The sequence below is a fragment of the Vigna unguiculata genome, chromosome 3 (assembly GCF_037176805.1).
Source record: "Vigna unguiculata cultivar grain cowpea cultivar isolate G323 ecotype 2 chromosome 3, ASM3717680v1, whole genome shotgun sequence".
Taxonomy (NCBI): Eukaryota; Viridiplantae; Streptophyta; class Magnoliopsida; order Fabales; family Fabaceae; genus Vigna; species Vigna unguiculata.
In genome coordinates, this window is record NC_140794.1 from 65,322,379 (window position 1) to 65,341,560 (window position 19,182).

Genomic DNA, 19,182 nt, shown 5'->3' on the forward strand with positions numbered 1-19,182 from the left:
ATTATTAATATGAGCCAATTATCTCAATAATTTCTTAAAAAGAATCTGAATCATCTTCAATGAACCTTCCTCCTAACCTCAGTTACAATATAGTTTTAATTCATCTAAAGACAAATAAACATTATTAAAGAATATCAAAACAAGACAATGGGCCATAGAAAGACACGCGAAAGCCGCCAAGGAATCTGCATAAATAACCGAAACCTCAGTCATTTTATTGGAATTTAGGTGTTAAGATTTAATTTTTAACTAAAAATATGTCTAAGTTTTTATTTTCTGATAACTTTGAAATATGTTCAATAATTTAATGTAAGAAGTTCGTTTTAATTCATATTTTAAATATGGGTCTGTTGAAGTTCAAAGAATTATGTAAACCATTTTCTTTATTATATTTGAAGAGTTGTGTTTATTAAATATACACAAAAATAATATTTTTATCAATAAATGTATGTGTCGAAAATGAATTTATTACCGTCTTATTCATATTGTGTTGAAGCCCATAGACATAGATGAGTGCACACAGCATAGTCAATGTTATTAAGCTTTGAAAGGTTGAATATGGAAGGAAGGTGTTGAGCCAAGAAGGGATGAATTAGAAAAGAAGCAGCAGCAACTTTTCTCGTTCTACACCTGTCAAATGCAAGCTCACTCTCTTTCTTAATTATTTTCTGTTACTTTCTTCTTCTCACCACTGCCCTTTCTTGGCGCTCCTTCGATCAAAAAAGGAAAAAAGAAAACATTCCCTGGCGCTCTTCAAAGGCCAGTATCACTTTAATTTTCTCAATTTTCTGTTTTTTCTTTAATTTTCTGTTTCATTTTTCTAAATGGTGTTCCAGTTTTCCTTCTGATGCGAAAAAAAATAGTTATTTTTTTCTGGCTTTTTGTTCTTGATCCGATTTTATTCTTTCTCGGTGGTTTGGTAGATTCAGGGATTTTCGTTTCTTTTGGTCGTTGCCCATTATCCTTCTTGGCATGTTCTTTACCTGTGTTGCTTGTATGAATTAAAATTTCAATGCTTTTGTTATGTGAGCGGAAATTCTGAATTGCGGTCGATATCAATTGCAGTGTATTGTTTTTTTAATTAAGAGGTTTGTGGTTTTAGACGAACAGTTTTGTTGATTCGAATGATTAGGTCTCATACATGGTTCTGAAGGGAATCAAGAACAAAGGTTGTTCTTGTGACATAAGTAGAATGTCTCAGAATTACTGGAAAAAACTGAAGATTGTGTATGGATTTTGTGAAAAACATTGGATATTTCTCAGAATATGGGAGACCTTGCTTCCCTGTTCTGATTTGTGAGTGGCAGGTTTGTTGAATTATTCTGAAGACTTACTGAGCTTCAAAGTTGTCAAACTAATATGCCCTTATCTTGCAAGAGTTAATTTCTTTCGGTGAAAACATGCTGCTTTCACAACTCACTTTTCTTTAATCTAACATGTTTCATTTGATCAAACAGGGATTTTGAGTGTTATCTGAATTGCTGGAGGCCTGAGAGTGCAAATTAGCTCCTCAACCGATGGATAAAGGTACTCTAATTCTTTTCCATAATTAACCAACTAACTCCAATGGGTATTAGTTGAAAGTGAATGTTCCTCATTATTTATCTCTTCTTTCAATATGCCCAAGCACTACATCTTACCATGACATGTCTATTCTGACTAAAATACTGATCCTTGTTATCACATACATTGCTACGGAACTTGTGCAAACAATTTTTACTGAACAATACTTGTGTTAGCTCTAGTGTGACTGGCAGGATTTGAATTTTGAACATCTTCTCAGCTTGATTTCCAGCCTTATCACATAGTTTATCATTGTTTTGATAATTGAACTATTAGATTTTTAGATTCTATATGTCACAGTTAGAATTACATTATTATTATATTTGACATTTCACTAGCTATGAAAAAACTACCAAAAACATGGTAGAGTTTCATTATGTTATATATTTTGTTTCTTATGTCCTTTTATGAGAATGAACTTCCATCTAATAATTCAATGGAAAGGCAACGTGCATTTCTGTCATCGGACTGTAATATACATGCATGCAATGTACCAACAGAAATAGATGTTTGAGGTAGATCGTAGTCACTCGGTTTTCATCAATTTGGGTTTTAGTCCTAACAGTCTTCCTTTTAGCTTCTAGCTCCTATTAGTTCACTTATTTGGGTTTTTAGTTATTTCCATCAACATCTTGGTCCCTATATTTAAACTCATGGATTTTAGACCCAGTAATTATCTATTCATTAAGGTGTCCATCCCTATTTTCAGTGACATTGATCCTCATTGTTTTAAGTTATTAAGGTCAATGTTTTGAATCTTAGATAGTGGCGTGCAGTGGTCAGCTCCATAAAGGCTATAATAATCACTATTTTGTAGTTTTTTATAGTTTATACATAATGTATATTCTATACGTATGAATTCTTAAAAGAAGATAAAAAATTACTGAAAGCTAATGACATTCATAATTAACAATAAGAAGTAACAGATATCTTAAAAAAAATATGCAAGTAAATACCATCAAAATGGAAAACGAGAAGTTTCTTAGATAGGAAAATATCATCATCTTCTAATCCAAGTCTTCATCATTATTATTACATCTATAAATTTCACATTTGCTGCACTAAACTGTTCTACTACAACAACAGCCCTGTAACAGGACTCCATACTGCTATAGCGCTATTTAGAACCCTAATTATGGTATCAGTCTCTGAGTTGCCTAAACCTTTGTGGTTTGAATATAAGGACCATATCCCCATAAAGAATATATAAATATATACAAGGACTAAGAACTAAATGAATGAAAATTATAGGGATCAATATCTCGTTTAAACATAAATCAAATTATCAAGGAAAGCATGGTTTTCCATAGGAACAAACTTTGCCATCTCCACTTTGCATGTTAATATGTTTGTAGATAGGGTGATTTGAAACTGAAGAAGAGTCGATACACTTGCTTTCAGTGAAATGAGATTTCCTTTGTTGTTGCAGATGCTAAGGTGGAAGAGACTGTTGATTTGCGAACCAATGTGGAGTTAGTGAGATCAGTCTCTGATAAGCATCATGATCTTTTAAGGCCATCTGCTCGGAACTATTCAAGAGGTAAAAGTGTTAATGTTGTCTATTCGTTGGAATGCAAAAAGCATTTAATTCTTCTACTTTTTCCAATTATGCTATTATAATTTAATTTTTCATGATTTTATGTTATAAAAACTAGTTATCAAATAGGATCTGCTAGAACACATGGATTAATACATGATGATAGCACCAGTGCCTTGTATCATTCTCCATTTATTTTTTAATTGGGATGGGATGCGGCTAGGGGTATATTTGCTGAGTAACATATCTTACTCTGGCACATCTATTGTTATAATTGTAACCAATTTGGAGGATTTTTTTTTGGGTTTTTTTTCTACCTTTTCCCTTGCAAAATGAGCTCCTCTTTGCATAAACGATGAATCCAACTGTCCTTTTTTTTTCTGCATCTTGTTTCCACTGACTCTTGATTTTTATTTCCATTAGATCTATATAGAATTATTAATAATTTCCTTCGGAGCCTTACCCTTTGTCCTAGAGTTCAACCTCAAGGCCCAGTTTTGTCTCTTTACTAGAGTTTAGAGAACTATGTATAAATTTTGGCCAAGCGGCTAATGTTCTTTAAGAGAGAAGGTCAAGAACAGGGTTGGGGATGACAAGTCCAGTGTTAATGTTCTGTATTAACTTAATAAAGACAACAAACTGCACAAATCAAAGTTTCTTTGTCACAGTTGCTCTTGATCTCATACGCAATTTTTTCCACCTGAAATGTTAACAAATTTTACGGCCATGGCAGGACAAGCAACAGATGTAGGTGGCCGTGGAAAAGGAAAGTATGCCTTAATTAGAGACCCAGAGGACTTCCAAACTGGAATTTATGATAAGCCCCTTCCATTTTATGGATGTGGAGTCGGATGGTTCTCGTAAGTAATTTTAATCAACTGTGTTTCCCAATCTCCTCAACTTGTCTCATGGCTTTGTTTGTTAAATGGCAGATTTCTTTTTGGATTTCTGTGTCCTCCCATGTGGTTCTATGCTACATTTCTCTATTTTGGAAATCACTATAAGAAGGATCCTAGGGAACGAGCAGGGCTGGGAGCCTCTGCAATTGCTGTAATCTCTCTCCCTTTCTACTTTTTCTGTCCATTTATCTTTTTGTTCATGCATGTCTTAACAACAATGTTGTGCACTGGAATGAAGTCTTCTGTCACATAGCATTGGAGCAAGCTAAAACAAACAAGAAACCTATAGAAACACCAGCTTACTTGGATCAAACACTTTTCTTGAAATTGAATTATAGAAATGAACTAACCGAGTAACATGGTTTAAGTTCATTCCATAGTTTGAAGATGTCTTTTAATGTACTGGCATCTAGTAACAGCTCAATATTTCATTTCATTGAATATTTTTGCAATACATGCCACAACCAATAATTTTAACTTGTGATAGATACCGTCGTAATAGAAAAATGTAAACCAATCAAACTACAACTTGATCATGCATAATGAGCTAAAAATTGAGGATTGCTCTTCAATGTGATTGTAGTTGTTCTTGCCTTGTAAGTTCGTTTTCTGCATTGCTGATATGTATTATTTGTTCATTACTATGCTTGACTGTGTTGTCTAATTGAAGTGGCGATCAATTTGCAGGCATTGGTGTGCTCTGTAGTGTTGCTGATAATTTTTGGAGTAATTCTTGTGTTTAAATTGCGGTTCCTGTATTTATAATTCATGAGCAAAGGTGAGAAATAGAGAAGCAAAAGCATTTGGAAGCAATTCTGGCGTGATATTAGAAACAATTGGACATATGATGTATATAAGAACTTCAAATAGATGGAAAAAAAAAGCCTGCATATTGTTTGTGAAGTAATTCACAGCAAGAAATCTGTGGGCTATACCATAAGTTGAGAAAAGATGTTTTGTCATATCCCTTATTTCATTATTTTCCTAACTGATTTATACTCAAAAAGAAATATTTTGACGAGTGTTTGTGAATCTCCCAAAATCACTATTTTATTTTATTTGTTAACCCTTGGGGTGCTGAAATGCTGAGAAGTGCAAGGCTACCACCACACAGCTATAGAACTAACTTAAGATCACTGACCCACACTGCTAATAATTTTTTAGGGTTTACTGTCATGTTGAATAGTAAAACATGGAAACTTTTTGGTCTAAAACTTCTTTTAACGAAATAAATATTTTCTTTGCTCAGCATCTCAAAAGAATTAAAAAAAACATGGAAATACATCCTCCCGTTTAAAAATTGTATATAACTTCTCATGTACAAAATTTTGTATTCATTTTTATAGATATTAAATAGGTTTAAATAAGTGACTGTATATTAGGTAAATAAAACCCAGAATTTCCAGCTAAGAAGATCAAATGCAATTTTGACAATAAAGAGTTTTAGCTAGCCTCGAAACCACTAACAGGAAATCTGCATGCCATTTCATTCAGTGGGAAGGTGAAGTTGCCACTCGTAAAAACTAAACTACGACTTATTTTCACCTCAAACAGAATCTTAATAGAAAAGAACAATACTAAATACATTTACTACCTCTTAACGACAACTGTTGCTTTCTTATTTTCAAGAATGATATGCGTATTTGTTCTTATAATTATGAAAAACATGTATACATTATAAAAATTAAAAATCGCAAAAATATATGTAAGCTATAGCGTAAATCTAATTCGCAAGTCAAGCAAGATCTAGGTACTGGATATTCGCAATCTACAAGTATAAACACACCTGATTTAAATGAAACTCGCTCCCTTCAATTAAAGAGTACATAATGAAAAGTAAGACTTGACTATTAAACCCGTCTTAGAAGAGTTCTTAGAAGAGTTCTTACAGGAGAATATATAAGACTACGTTCTCCAGATTCCACAATTAATTGCTTGTAATTCAAAAAACCAAAACAATCTCAGCCCTTCTTTTGGATTTTAGACAAAATAATAATTTAAAATTTGCATAAAGCAACAACAATGTATTCGTTCCCAAAATTTCTTTTCATGCTACCAAGCAGCAAAACAATTAGGAAAAATTGCAGGACTCCTCGTCATAAGAACCCTAACTGGGTTGGTCAGTCTTTAGGCACCAATCGCACGTACTTGTTCTCGACTGCATATCTGCAGCTGGCATTGATCTGTCCACACAATTTTTCCATAAGAAAACCAATATTTATTGTTTTCAAAGGATTAGTTAAAAAAAAAACACAATCAATTATATGGGCTTACCTTCTGCTCAAGCGCCTTGCTCAATTCCGCTTCATCCATTGCAATGCCAGATTTCTGCAGTGCTTTGAGGACAACTTTTCTAAGTTTCTTCATCTTCAAAATTCCATCAGGATGCTGTAACAAACATAAAAATAACCAACCACATATAAGTGCACTAATGAAATCAGACGTATAGACCGATATCCAAAAATACAAATTTTGAGCAAGATCGCTGTAGATGGCAAATGCCACAGCGCGTCTAAATAAATCCGTCCTAAATCAAGCACGAAAACAAGAAAGGATGCCAGTCTGAGATTCAAAACACGTACAGATTTGAAGGCTGATCTGAGAAGTTTCCTCCATTTTATTTTATTTTCAACAGTACTTGTACTGTGAGGTTCTAGCATCCCTTCTTTCTTCAAATTCCCCTCTCCTGTTGTTTTTTCACCCTGAATTACTTCTCCATTTCCCATGTCAACCGAAGTGCCATTCCTGCTTTTTTTAACAAGGTCAACAGATTTCCCATCCCCCAATGCTTCAAGTTTCCTCTTTTTCTTTGCTGAAGTTTCATTCCCTGGTTTTGAGTCATTTTGTGCAGAAGACTCCTTCAATTTTGGCACCTCTACATTACTCTCATCTCTCACCTTGTCATTAGGACCTGTCTCCACAACAGTCTTAGCATCATCGGTAACAGATTTATCTGCCTGGACTGGTTGCTGCTTTGAAGCATGGAATGCTCTCGCCTTTGCCTTGTGCTTCCTTCCGTCAGCATGGAGAAGAAGTGTTTGCTTACTTGTAGTTGTTGTATTGCAAAGACTGCAAAGTCACAAATTAGTAGAGCATATATATGAGACACAATTCATTACTATAACACTTTTTCAAAGAGTGTTTCAGAACCTCAGAAATTAGCCACTTTTGGCACTTGACTCTACTTTTATTAAGTTCACAATCTACATTGTTGAGAAGTGACAAACCAAGGAAGCATATGATGAATTCAGTGTTTACTTAGACCACAGCAAAGCTAGTCTATAGAGGACAGAACATAGTTACCAAATATTCAATTACCCTTATTTAAGCTAATAACATAAATATATAATCAATATAATTGATCCTAATATCATCAATTACTATGTCTATAGGATTCTAACATACACGTTTAACAGAAGGGATGGGGGAGTGAACACTGCGCAGGCAGTGCATCATAGTCACATGAAGTAGGAAACACCAACTAAAAAGACCAAAAAGATGTTCTGAGTTTTACTAGCATACATTTTCACAAGATTTACACCAACAAAGACTTGCCTTGCAGGCTAGAAGTCAATCAACACTAATATCATTAGCTAGCTGAATATATCCTATTAGATAGGATACCATCCTATATTAAACTTATACACAAAACCTCTCCCTCTTGCATAAGGATGGCAATGGGACTCCAGACACAATGGGTATCCACAAATATTACCCACAATAGATATGATATTTACTCACCAAATAGGTCTGTGTTCAGATATGATATGGATAATTACCCGCAGAATTGTCTGCAAGTATTTCAAAACTCAATCCTGCCCGTACCCACACAGTATATCTGCAATATCTTGTAAGTAGGATATGGAGGTATTACGCTTTTTAGATCATATATGAATTTTTCTTTTAATTGAGTTATGCATACTTCTGAGAAAAAAGGCATGTAATCCACATTCAACTTAGTTCCCTTTTACACACATTATTTACACTACATAAAGATCACAAAAGATAAAGTACAACCTCTATGATCCAGGAAACCCGTAAGACATGGTACAGAAACTCAAATGCATAGAGTAAGAACATAGAAGTCTAAATCTCAAAACTTCTTAAAACATACAATGCAGCATCTTGATTGGCATTGACTCTGCAATGTAAACACACTGGCTACTACCATGATACTGGGAACCCATTAGATTACATACCTACAGAACCAAGGAGGCTGCTCAGATAAACCCACATTAGTATCAACTTCAGGCCTCTGTTTGTTATCCTTGTTAGGCGTGGCAGTTGCAGCACTCAAAGTTTTGCCTTGGCCTTTTGGACCATACTTTTCCTGAAAATCAAAGTAAAAGTAGAAGGTGTAGAGAAAATAAGACATACATTTTCACAGAATTGATCAAAATCCATATGCTACCAAAAAATCCAAACAACATAAATACAAATTTGACTCCTCTAAAGTAAGAAAAGTGCATAAATGCACACTATCCTCTAAAACGTGTCCCCCCACTTCAGATTAAAATTCTGAATTCCAAGACAACAACAATAGAGAGAAATATTGAAAATCATCAGTGAGAGGAAACTTTTATGAAACTCCTCTAGCGAGATCAAATCAACCAAAAATCCCCAGCACTGAAGAGGTGAAGTTAAACGAGAAAAAAAAAAGTACGCACTGACTCGCATGCATCATTCACAGATCACAATCGAACAAATACGAGACGGGGGACGATCCATTAATAAGGAAGTGAAAATAAATGAGAGACTCACCGCTTCTGTAATGCACTGTGTGTGATCCTGAACGGTGTCACGCCCAAATATTTCCCCACAGTCAATGCACGACAACTGCATAACAGAGAAAAAAAAAAAAGTAAGCTTTACCAATCGCAATATATTGTGAGAGGAATTGATGAAAAATGGGATTGAATGAGAACTTTGTAAGCGGAGCAAGTCCGAAAGTGACTAGACAACTTGGGTTTTTTGAGGTTGTCTCCACAATCTTCGCATTGAAACCAAACCATGTTTGTGACCTAACTTGAATGTTGCTTTGCGTTGGTACACCAAGTGAGGATGTTGGTTCTGTTTTGCAACTTTTGGGGTTTAAGAACAACAGGTTAGGGTTTTCCGTTGCGCTCCAGCATACCCATTTGTGTGACCTACCTCCAAATAATTTATGTTTATTATTTTATTCACTACCTTAAAGATTAGAAAATGAAAAAAATAAAGATGTGAACTTTGAAAAAATAAATCTTAACCATGCTTATCTCTTATTCATAGTGTTTTTTTTTTCAATTAAGTCTTTAAAGAAAAATCAAAACAAATTCATGCCAACTTTATTTACCAAACTTGTCACAATCACATTGAATGATCAATCGGATTTTTTTTTTACGAAAATTAACTTATTTAATTTTCTTTTATTTGAAAAAATAAAAAATAAGAGTTTAAAAACAATAAATACAAAAAATATAATAACATTTATACTTATATTTAGTTTTATTATTTTTTTAAATAAGGAATTAAATAAAAAGTAATTTAAATAGTAAAATAAAAACATTTTAATATAAATAAGTATTACTTGGATTTGTTTAATTTTGATATTGTTATCAGTAATTGATATTACAATTTAATAAAATAGATAATATATATATATATATATATATATATATATATATGATTATTCATCGAATATATTTAAAATTAATATTTTACTTCTAAATAAATGAAATAGAAAGTAGAAAAACCTTAAAAATTTAAATAGTGGTTTGAAATTAAAATTCGTATTCAAATGTTTCTTGGTTGTTTAATAATGAATTGGATTTAAAATGTACTAAATAAGAAAAAAATTAATATAAATAAATATTGTTAGTAATTAAAATTGTAATTATAAAATAACGTTTATTAGCTAAATTATTTAATGATAAATTTTTAATGAATATATTTATATGAATTGAAATAATTTACTGATATTAAAATCAACATATTGTTAGTAAATTTTATATAAAATATTGAAATGATAAAGAACTCAATTTAATTAAGAAATTGTTAGGTTAGAAAAAAAAAAAGATTTAAACTTCATTTTTGTTGTTTTAAAGTTTTGGGTCCAGCTTTGGTAAAAGATTTTAGATCAGTTCACTTGTTTTCACTTTATTTAGAATATTCTTCCACGTTTTTACTTAGTTTTATACTCTTTTTTTTATTTATCCAAAACCGTTTCAACTCTCTCATCTTCTTTGAACCATAAGCTGAACTAGGACACTTGAAAGATTCCTTGTTTTTGAATTAGATGAGCGTTCCTTCCACATAAGTTGAACATCAAACATTCGTATTTTTTTTTCTTTTTTAGTTTGGTTGTGTCGGTTTAGTTTTGGGATGTTTCTTAAAACCTCGTCTTGTGTACTTTATTTATGTTTTGAGTTCTTTAAATTGTTCCATGTCTATATGTCTTTCCATTAAGGACTTTTTCCTTCTTGACTTTATTGCTAAAAGTGTTATATTATGCATTGGTAGAAGATGATATTATAAGGTTTGTTGCAATTATGTTTGTTGTCCGTAGTGGATTGTGGTGTAGATATTAAGAACTATTTTGTTACCGGGGGATGTTAGTGAGCTTCTTCATATCATAAGATTAAAGTACGACCAGTTTGGAACGTCGGATTAAACAATGATTTTATTGCAACATTGATAAGTACTTTACATCGGATGATTAATGAACCTTATCACTGCTTTTCCCGATCTATTTCAGTTTTGTTGTGATCTTATCCACTAAAAATTTATTTTACAGTTTTGATCCATATTTTATATTTTTTTCTAAATCAGATTTTTTATTTAATTTATATGAATGATATAAAGATTGTGATAGTATTAACATCATTTAAAGATAATACATTATCTGATGTAAAGTCTAAATCTTTTTTTTTTTCCTCAGAAACTTATTATCTGATGATACAATTTCAAATACATTATTTTTGTTTACTGCGTCATTAAAAATAAACACATAAACCGAGTCGTAACATTTTGATTTGTTTAACAAAAAAATATATCATATTTGTCGTATAATAAACATATAGGGATTCAACTGAGTTAAAAAATATATATAAAAGCCAACTTTTTGATTAAACCTTATTTTGTGGACTGAAACGCAATCATTTTCTAACGGTAAATCCAATTTAGCATATATGTTTCCTGTAAAAAGTATTAAAATTGAATTAACCAAAAATAAATATAGAAGGTAAAATGAATTACGAATTAATAATTAAATTTAAAATATAGCTTAGCCATTCCGATAAAACTAAACAATTAACTTTAATTGTCAACTATTATCTAGCAAACAAGTAAACTTATATATTCTAAAGCCAATAACATATAATCGGACAATTGTGAATATGAATTATAGATGTCAATCGGACGATAGGATATGAGTAGTAGCTCTTCCGTAATATATATGTTAAATAAATATCTATTTCGTATCCATATTCATAGATACACAGGTATCTACATATTTTTTTTAATATATACGGGTACTTGCGGGTATTTATAATTTTTTTTAATATTTAATAACAAATTTTAACCATAAATTCAAATAAAAATACAATACATAACATTTAAAATTTCAATCAAAGTATAAATGACCCATTTAAATAATGTTGAATGACAATTTACAAATAAATAACTCATTCAAAATTAATGTGTTAATGTTTTAATAACTTTTTTAAATTTAAATTAAAGTATAACGAGTACGGGTATCTACAGGTACAAATATTATAATATCCGTACCCATTTTATTAACAAGTAGATATAGAAAATATTCGTATATGTTATTTATAGATATGCATTTTCTATATCCATTTTCTATCCGTTAATAAATTTTATACGTGCATATCTAGTGATACGAATTTGTTCGATATGAATATTAAATTCATATGAATACTAAATGTAACCAGACCAAAACCCAACTAGGGTATAATATTTTTGTCCGAAAACAAAATTTATTGTTATTTAGTAAATGAGAAAATAAATGGTTAAGATAATATTAATAACTGTGAAAACAATGTATGGATACTATTTCTCCAACTTTTTTTGTGTGTTTAAGTTAAATTTATTTAAAATAATTCATTTTGTTCAATTTTATTTCTAAAATGAATTATTTTAAGGGTTAAATATATTTTTCATCAAGTAATTTTCATTCAAAATTAGAATTAGTTTACTTTTGAAACTTTATTTTAATTTAGTCTCCAACTTTAGAAATGTGTAAATTTAGTTTTTTTAATTAAATTTTGTTTAATTTTATTTAATGTTTTAAACGCATCTCATTAAGTTATTTATACCATTTGATATAGTTTTCATTTTAATATTAATTAAGAAACGTGTTAGAAACGTTAATTAAACTTAACAAAGTTTGGTTATAATGACTAAATTTATACATTTTTAAATTTCTAAAATTGAGAACTAAATTAGACAAAAATTATAAAGAGATAATAATTTTAATTTTTACTTAAAATCGAGAGAAAAAAATATATTTAATTCTTATTTTAATTTATCGAATAAGAAGTGTTGTACTAATGTATGTTAGTCCTATTAAGCAGTAACCAATGAAGTAATGAAATTGGGCCTAGGACCTACGAGCGAAGGCCCACGAGAGTCAACCAGAGTTGAAGAAAAGTCCATAGCAGAAGTGAAGTGAGAAAAGAGCAAAGCACAGGCTTAACAGAGAGTAACAGAGTAGAGAGTAGAATTTAGTTGAATTGAGTTTCGAAGAAAATAAGGATGAAGCTGGGTGGAATCAAATCGGTGGAGAACGCGCACGATGATTCCGTGTGGGCGGTCACATGGGTACCCGCAACCGCCAACCGCCCACCGCTCCTCCTAACCGGTTCCCTCGACGAGACCGTCCGGCTCTGGCGCTCCGACGACCTCCTTCTTGACCGCACCAACACCGGCCACTGCCTTGGCGTCGCCTCCGTCGCCGCCCACCCTCTAGGCTCCCTCGCCGCCTCATCTTCCCTCGACAGCTTCGTCCGAGTCTTCGATGTCGATTCCAATGCCACCGTCGCCACTCTCGAGGCCCCTCCCTCCGAAGTCTGGCAAATGCGCTTCGATCCTAAGGTATAGCCTTTTTAACTCTCTTTACCCTATGCAATTGTCTCAAACTAGCTCGTGGCTTTTTCGTTTCCCTTAACCTAATACACTGGATAACTGAAAATTCATCAACCGAAAAGGGAAGTTATTGTGTGTGAAAAAGGTTATGCTGTCTTGTCTTTTATGAAACTCTTAATTAGTTTTGAGGTTAAAGTTTATTGGAGAACTGGGAACATTTGTGATTAATCATTGGTTTAATTCTGATTGCACGTGCTTCGTGAACCCTAAGTAAGAAAAATCTGTATGTTAGTATCAGGGCTCGAATTATTATTTACATTCTAGATGTTAGACTTATACATGTTACTGATGATTGTTGAAACTTATGATAAAAAGTGGTGGACTGTTTCTTAATCCAGATTTTGTTATGCAAATGAATCTAGTTTTCTGCAGGGTTTTATCTCCTTCTCAGCTACCTTTTAAAATATTGTTGGAATGGACTTATGGTCTAAAACAAGTAGAAACTGCCCGTGTTTATTAGTGTTTCTTGCACAAGAGCTATTTAGTGCGAAATCTAAAACAAGTGGAAATTGCTTTTGTTATGTTAATTTGTCTTGCATAAGAGCTATCTAGTTCAAAGAGATGTATACTGAAAACGACAGTTTTTTGGAGAGAAGGTTTCCATCCTACCCTGCCACTTTTTAATATATTTTGTGGGAATGAGCCCAAAACAGATACAAACTTCCCTTGTGTGAATGCATGTTTCATTAATTTTTCTTGGTACATTAATAATAGAAAACTCTACATGTTATATTGGTTTTATTTCAAATGGGTTTTTGGCTCTGTTGTCTTTTCTCCCTTTCTTGTCATACCTGCCATCAGTATCATATGATACACGATTCATATAGTATAATACTTTAAAATTCTCTACCCTTGTGGTAGGAATAGCTGGAACAGTTTTTGTGGAGGTTGTGTTGTTCAAATTGGGAGTATAAATGCACGTACAGCCATTATTTTTCATTGTGTGCTGTTATTAATTTCATATTTGCATGTGTATGTGTTATAGTCAAGTGTATGTTATTTTTTTTAATGTTCACGAGTTTTGTAATTCACTATACAAAACGGGTTCTAATTAAAAAAGGTAGCCTCTCCGATACATCATTTGTATCTGGATTCAACTACCATGATAGCTAGGTTTCCCGATTGTTCCAGACGTGTAGAAATGGCCTCTTGTATTATTTTAGTTGGCACTGGTGCATTGGCTATTTTTGCATACTTAATTTCTACTTGACATGATTTTATTTGTTAACTTATAATTGTACCAACTGCAGTTGTCTGTAGTAATATATAATTTTATCTTCAGCTCTCTTGCCTTTTTTTTTTTGTTTAAGACTACTACCATGTTCAATGTTACAAAGTTTTTTTTTTTTCTTGTCATATGGAGGATGTTCACTATTTTGGAGTTTGCATATGTTTGATTCTGCAGTCACGGTAAATGTTTTTTCGAAGGATACCGTATGCCTGACGTCATTTGTTAGCTGTTAAAGTTAAAATGAGGTGAAAAACTCCAGGATCAGTTTTTGGTCAACATTCTTGAAGAGTGTATATTATGAGCATGAAATCTCAATCCCCAAATAGTCAGTATTGCATGAAGGAACTTGTTCAACTCCCCAATTTATACGCTTCAAGCTACTAAGATTATCTGTGCCTTGTTCTGTTGATTCACTGTGGTGTGTACCTTTCCCCTTCCATGAAAATTGTAATCATTCCACCATGAATTTGGAATCTGCAATAAAGCAGAAATCATCCATTGCCTAGTGATATGTTACTAACAAAAATGGGCATGTCATCCCAAGTCTTAAAATTTATCCTTTAACGAAAGAATAGTTATTTAATGATCCATAGTTTGGTATGTTCAGGGTTCCATTCTAGCAGTTGCTGGTGGGGGTAGTGCATCAGTGAAGCTTTGGGACACTTCAACATGGGAACTTGTTGCCACCTTATCAATTCCCCGTCCAGAAGGACCGAAGCCCACAGACAAGAGTGGGAGCAAGAAATTTGTGCTCTCAGTTGCATGGAGTCCTGATGGGAAACGACTTGCTTGTGGTTCAATGGATGGCACCATTTCTGTTTTTGATGTTCCACGTGCCAAATTTTTACATCACCTTGAAGGTCACTTCATGGCTGTGCGGTCTCTTGTATATTCTCCTTATGATCCAAGGGTATTGTTTACAGCTTCGGACGACGGTAACATTCACATGTATGATGCTGAGGGGAAAGCTTTAGTTGGGACGATGTCAGGTCACGCTAGTTGGGTATTGTGTGTGGATGTGAGCCCAGATGGGGCGGCCATTGCCTCAGGTTCAAGTGATAGATCTGTAAGGCTGTGGGATCTTAGCATGAGGGCATCGGTCCAGACAATGAGCAACCATACAGACCAGGTATGGGGTGTGGCTTTTAGACCACCTGGAGGGACTGATGCGCGAGGTGGTCGTCTTGCTAGTGTCTCTGATGACAAGAGCATATCACTCTATGATTATTCCTGATTTTGACATTCGCCCTCTATTTGTACTCTTTCTGGAAGCTTATCATCTCGTTATTGCTTTCTCGACAACTTCATTTTCAATTCAAGGAAATGCATGGTTCTACATGCTCTATCCTTTATTCATCTTTTTGTTTCCCGTCTTAATTTTTATTGCTTTGGATAACAAGCAAAAATACATGTGGTCCAAGATATTACTTTTTATTTTAGTTAAACTATATTCCTAGACGAAAAAAAGGATATTAGGTTGTTTTTGAAGTTAAAGATTAATTTCTCGTGACAATAAAATAAAATTCATTTTTTTCTAGACGAAACCAAAACTTGCATCTATAAGATTGACTTGGAAGATTATGCATTAACGTTACACCGTATATTTTGTCTGAATTCAGGGATCGGAAGTGGGAAAGTTAAAGAAATTCATTCTAACAAGTTACGTGGTTTTCCTTCTCTTTTTTGACCAATTTATACGCTCAGTGACCGCAAAATTGTGAGCCAGGAGCAGATTATTTAAATGTTACTTATTCATTGGTACAAGTATGTTGGAGGAGCAATGCTTATTTGGTTTGGTAGTGGTTATAAAGCCGTATGGGTTCAAATCTCCACCTGGTAGACACGAAGAGAAGTTGTACGTTGTTTGCGTAATCATACAATTTGGTCACGGATAATCACCATTTTTTATAAAAATAACTTTTGAAAACTAGTCTAAATTCAAACGTAAAAATTTAAATGATTAGTTGGTAGCCAGAAAAAGCCCAAACATGAAATCTTCCGCGACCTCTCATTTTCGTTTTTTAGTCAAATGTATTATTAAGGACGTAATCGTGTTTGACGGTAAAATAATTAAGTTTTTTTTTTTTCTTTTGCAAATGATAAGATACCAATATTAGTATTGCCGTGGGATGAGGCGTGTGTGGACTAAAGAGGGAAAGGAATTAGGCTTTTCAGCGGGATATTGTTACTGGCAAAATACAAAAGACAAGAAAAAAAAAATAAAGTAGAAACTATCCATTGATATTCATATGATGGTACAAAATTTACAACTCTAACTAAGCTGCTATCAAAAACGATCAAAAGTGAAGAAAAGAAAGATGTTAAAAGAGCTTAAGCAGAGAAAGTCGCAAGAAAGCTTAACTTACTTGGGTGGGTGAAGAGATGGGGGATTTATCACGCAAGAAGTCCTTGAGCTTATCCATGACAGAGCCAAAATCGGCCTTTACGGAAACGGGAGGGTTGGCAAAACGCCCCATTCCAGGAATGGCCCCAGAGTGATAATCAATCTTACTCTGCACAAACTTCAAGCCATGCGCAGTGCTTACCACCACAACCCTCTCCCGGGCTCCAATAACCCCTTTATTCCTGAGCTTGATGAGAGCCCTGAGAGCCACCCCAGTGTGCGGACATGTAAACATGCCAGTGGTATCAGCCTGCTGCGCGGAATCCATGAGCTCCTCCTCCGTCGCCTCCTCCACAATCCCCTCCGAGTTCCTCAGAGCATGGACCGCCCTGTCGATAGAAACAGGGTCACCAATCTGAATCGCAGAAGCAAAAGTAGTTTTGGCCTTCACAGCCTTGTAGTCTTTCCACCCATTCTTGTAGTACAAATACAAAGGGTTCGCATTCGCAGCCTGAGCACACACAAGCCTCGGAATCTTCTCCACAAGCCCCAAATCCTTGCACATCTTGAATCCCTTGTAGAACGCATAAATGTTTCCCAGATTGCCCCCGGGAACAACCACCCAATCCGGAACCTCCCAGTTGAACTGCTGCAGAATCTCAATCGCCGCAGTTTTCTGCCCCTCCAGCCGCAGACTGTTCAGCGAATTCGCCAAATAAATCGGCAACTCCGCGGTTATCTCACGAATCAGCTTCATGCACCCGTCGAAATCGGTGTCAATGCTCAGCACCAGAGCGCCGTTGGACACCGGCTGGATTAGCTGCGCGGTCGAGATTTTGTTCGCCGGGAGGAACACGATGGAGGGGATTCCCGCCATCGCGCAGTACGCCGAGAGCGCGGCCGAGGTGTCGCCGGTGGAGGCGCAGCCCACGCCGACCACCGGTCTGTTCATCTTGCGTAGACGGTTGACCTGGCTGACGAGCACCGTCATGCCGAGATCCTTGAAGCTTCCGGTGTGGCTGATTCCGCAGTGCTTCACCCACAAATCGTTCATTCCGACGCACTTTTCTTTCCCGAACCTTTCCGCCCAGAAGAGGTTAGAGTTGCCTTCGAAGGCGCTCACGATGTCGTCGGGGTCGATTTCCGGTAGAACCCACTCCTTCTTGCTCCACACACCGGACCCGTACGGCCACGTCGTCCTCCCCACGCGCGAGTCGAATAGCGTCCGCCAGTAAGCGCCGTCGAATCTCTTCAGCGCCTCCATGTCGTGCTCCACGTCCAAGAGCCCCCCGGAGCGGCTGCGGTACACGATTTCATCGAGCGAGTACGACTCCGTCGAATCAAAGCCCGCGTTGAAGGGAACATACTTCGCCGTAAAGTTGTGCGCGTCGCGGTGGCGGCGCGCCTCGTGCTTGATGTTTGGCGGCGGAGGGGAGTGGTTGTTGGTGTTGTTGAGGCCGTCGGAGGAAGAGGGATTGAATGTAGGGGAGGTGCATGACACTAGCGTGGAGGCGAAACGGTTTTTATTATTAGGGATTGAAATCGAATGATTTGGGAGAGTGGAGAAGGAAGGGTTCATCAAAGACGACATCATATTCCTTATTATCCTTATTTTTTAGAGAAGAGAAAGTGAAGAAGTTAAGTGAAGTGAAGTGAGTGATGAAATATGAATGGTTCTTCTTTTTATTGATTTTCTTCTTTTGCAAAAAAGTGGTTTCATGGGGAATGTTATTCCACCACCACCTTCATTTCCACGTGAAATTTATGCTTTCAATCGTTATAATTGTGTTGGATAATTAATAATTAATAATTGATTATAAAATTCTTAGTGGCTCTTAATCGTCAATAGTAATTCTAAAATAATATAATTTGGATTCTTTCTCCATTGATTTTGGACTGTGTCAAAGATTTATATACAAAATTCCAACAAAAATTATAAGAGAAGAGATGGTTTAAAATCGTAAAAGGTTAAAAATTATATAAACTATTAAATAAAAATATCATACAACAGTATATCAATCAATTATAAAATAAAATTGTGAAATATAAATATATATTTTTATTTTTGTAAAAAAAGTATTTTTAGATTTCTTTTCTTTACTCTTTATCACCATTATAATTTCAATGACTTTATTTAATATTATAAAATATGTTAATTTTAATTTTAATTTAATATTTTATGTGATTTTTAATCTTTAAAAATTTAAATAAATTCAGCCTTAAATTTTGTTTTCTAGTTTTAAACACTTTAAACAATTTATAAGCTCAAAGAAAATTAAAAACATGCATTCTCAGCTGGACACAAAAAGGAATAGATAAAAAAAAAGAATAAGTCATGAATTATGCAGAGTTAAAAAATTAATCATTGCATAGTTAATAAGAAAGATGAAGGACAACAATAAAAACATAATGAATGGCTTAGCCGGTGCTCAAATTCAGCAAAACTGTGACAAAAAATTCAAAT

General features: G+C 34.3%; 4 protein-coding genes across 4 annotated transcripts; 2 read left to right on the forward strand and 2 right to left on the reverse strand.

Annotated features, from left to right (window-relative positions):
- The first annotated feature begins 499 nt into the window (after positions 1 to 499).
- LOC114176535 (uncharacterized) lies at positions 500 to 5,020 on the forward strand. The gene is made up of 6 exons (XM_028061605.2): positions 500 to 759; positions 1,458 to 1,527; positions 2,993 to 3,103; positions 3,834 to 3,960; positions 4,033 to 4,150; positions 4,687 to 5,020. Exons 2-6 carry the CDS (start codon positions 1,518 to 1,520, stop codon positions 4,762 to 4,764), a joined length of 444 nt encoding a protein of 147 aa, XP_027917406.1. The 5' UTR covers positions 500 to 759; positions 1,458 to 1,517; the 3' UTR covers positions 4,765 to 5,020.
- Positions 5,021 to 5,789: 769 nt separating this feature from the next.
- Positions 5,790 to 9,142, reverse strand: LOC114176118 (zinc ion binding protein). Its single transcript, XM_028061055.2, has 6 exons — positions 8,925 to 9,142; positions 8,761 to 8,835; positions 8,199 to 8,329; positions 6,582 to 7,068; positions 6,274 to 6,387; positions 5,790 to 6,182 (listed from the first exon to the last, which is right to left on the reverse strand). The coding sequence occupies exons 1-6, from the start codon at positions 9,009 to 9,011 to the stop codon at positions 6,120 to 6,122; spliced, it is 957 nt and encodes a 318-aa protein (XP_027916856.2). The 5' UTR covers positions 9,012 to 9,142; the 3' UTR covers positions 5,790 to 6,119.
- A 3,522-nt stretch (positions 9,143 to 12,664) lies between these two features.
- VIP3 (Transducin/WD40 repeat-like superfamily protein) lies at positions 12,665 to 15,730 on the forward strand. The gene is made up of 2 exons (XM_028066487.2): positions 12,665 to 13,092; positions 14,982 to 15,730. Exons 1-2 carry the CDS (start codon positions 12,754 to 12,756, stop codon positions 15,606 to 15,608), a joined length of 966 nt encoding a protein of 321 aa, XP_027922288.1. The 5' UTR covers positions 12,665 to 12,753; the 3' UTR covers positions 15,609 to 15,730.
- Positions 15,731 to 16,589: 859 nt separating this feature from the next.
- On the reverse strand, positions 16,590 to 18,435 carry LOC114179507 (threonine synthase, chloroplastic-like). The gene has a single exon (XM_028065865.2). It carries the CDS (start codon positions 18,310 to 18,312, stop codon positions 16,732 to 16,734), a length of 1,581 nt encoding a protein of 526 aa, XP_027921666.2. The 5' UTR covers positions 18,313 to 18,435; the 3' UTR covers positions 16,590 to 16,731.
- Positions 18,436 to 19,182: the final 747 nt, after the last annotated feature.

What these genes read in the sequence shown, in the direction of transcription:
- LOC114176118 (XM_028061055.2), bottom strand. Translation starts at nt 9,011, where the DNA reads ATGGTTTGGTTTCAATGCGAAGATTGTGGAGACAACCTCAAAAAACCC. An exon ending in GGACTTGCTCCGCTTACAAA is followed by an intron (nt 8,836 to 8,924) that starts GTTCTCATTCAA and finishes TCTGTTATGCAG; the next exon opens with TTGTCGTGCATTGACTGTGG. An exon ending in GCAAGGCGCTTGAGCAGAAG is followed by an intron (nt 6,183 to 6,273) that starts GTAAGCCCATAT and finishes TTGTGTGGACAG; the next exon opens with ATCAATGCCAGCTGCAGATA.
- LOC114179507 (XM_028065865.2), bottom strand. Translation starts at nt 18,312, where the DNA reads ATGATGTCGTCTTTGATGAACCCTTCCTTCTCCACTCTCCCAAATCAT.
- VIP3 (XM_028066487.2), top strand. Translation starts at nt 12,754, where the DNA reads ATGAAGCTGGGTGGAATCAAATCGGTGGAGAACGCGCACGATGATTCC. An exon ending in AAATGCGCTTCGATCCTAAG is followed by an intron (nt 13,093 to 14,981) that starts GTATAGCCTTTT and finishes TGGTATGTTCAG; the next exon opens with GGTTCCATTCTAGCAGTTGC.
- LOC114176535 (XM_028061605.2), top strand. An exon ending in TGCTCGGAACTATTCAAGAG is followed by an intron (nt 3,104 to 3,833) that starts GTAAAAGTGTTA and finishes CGGCCATGGCAG; the next exon opens with GACAAGCAACAGATGTAGGT. An exon ending in TGTGGAGTCGGATGGTTCTC is followed by an intron (nt 3,961 to 4,032) that starts GTAAGTAATTTT and finishes GTTAAATGGCAG; the next exon opens with ATTTCTTTTTGGATTTCTGT.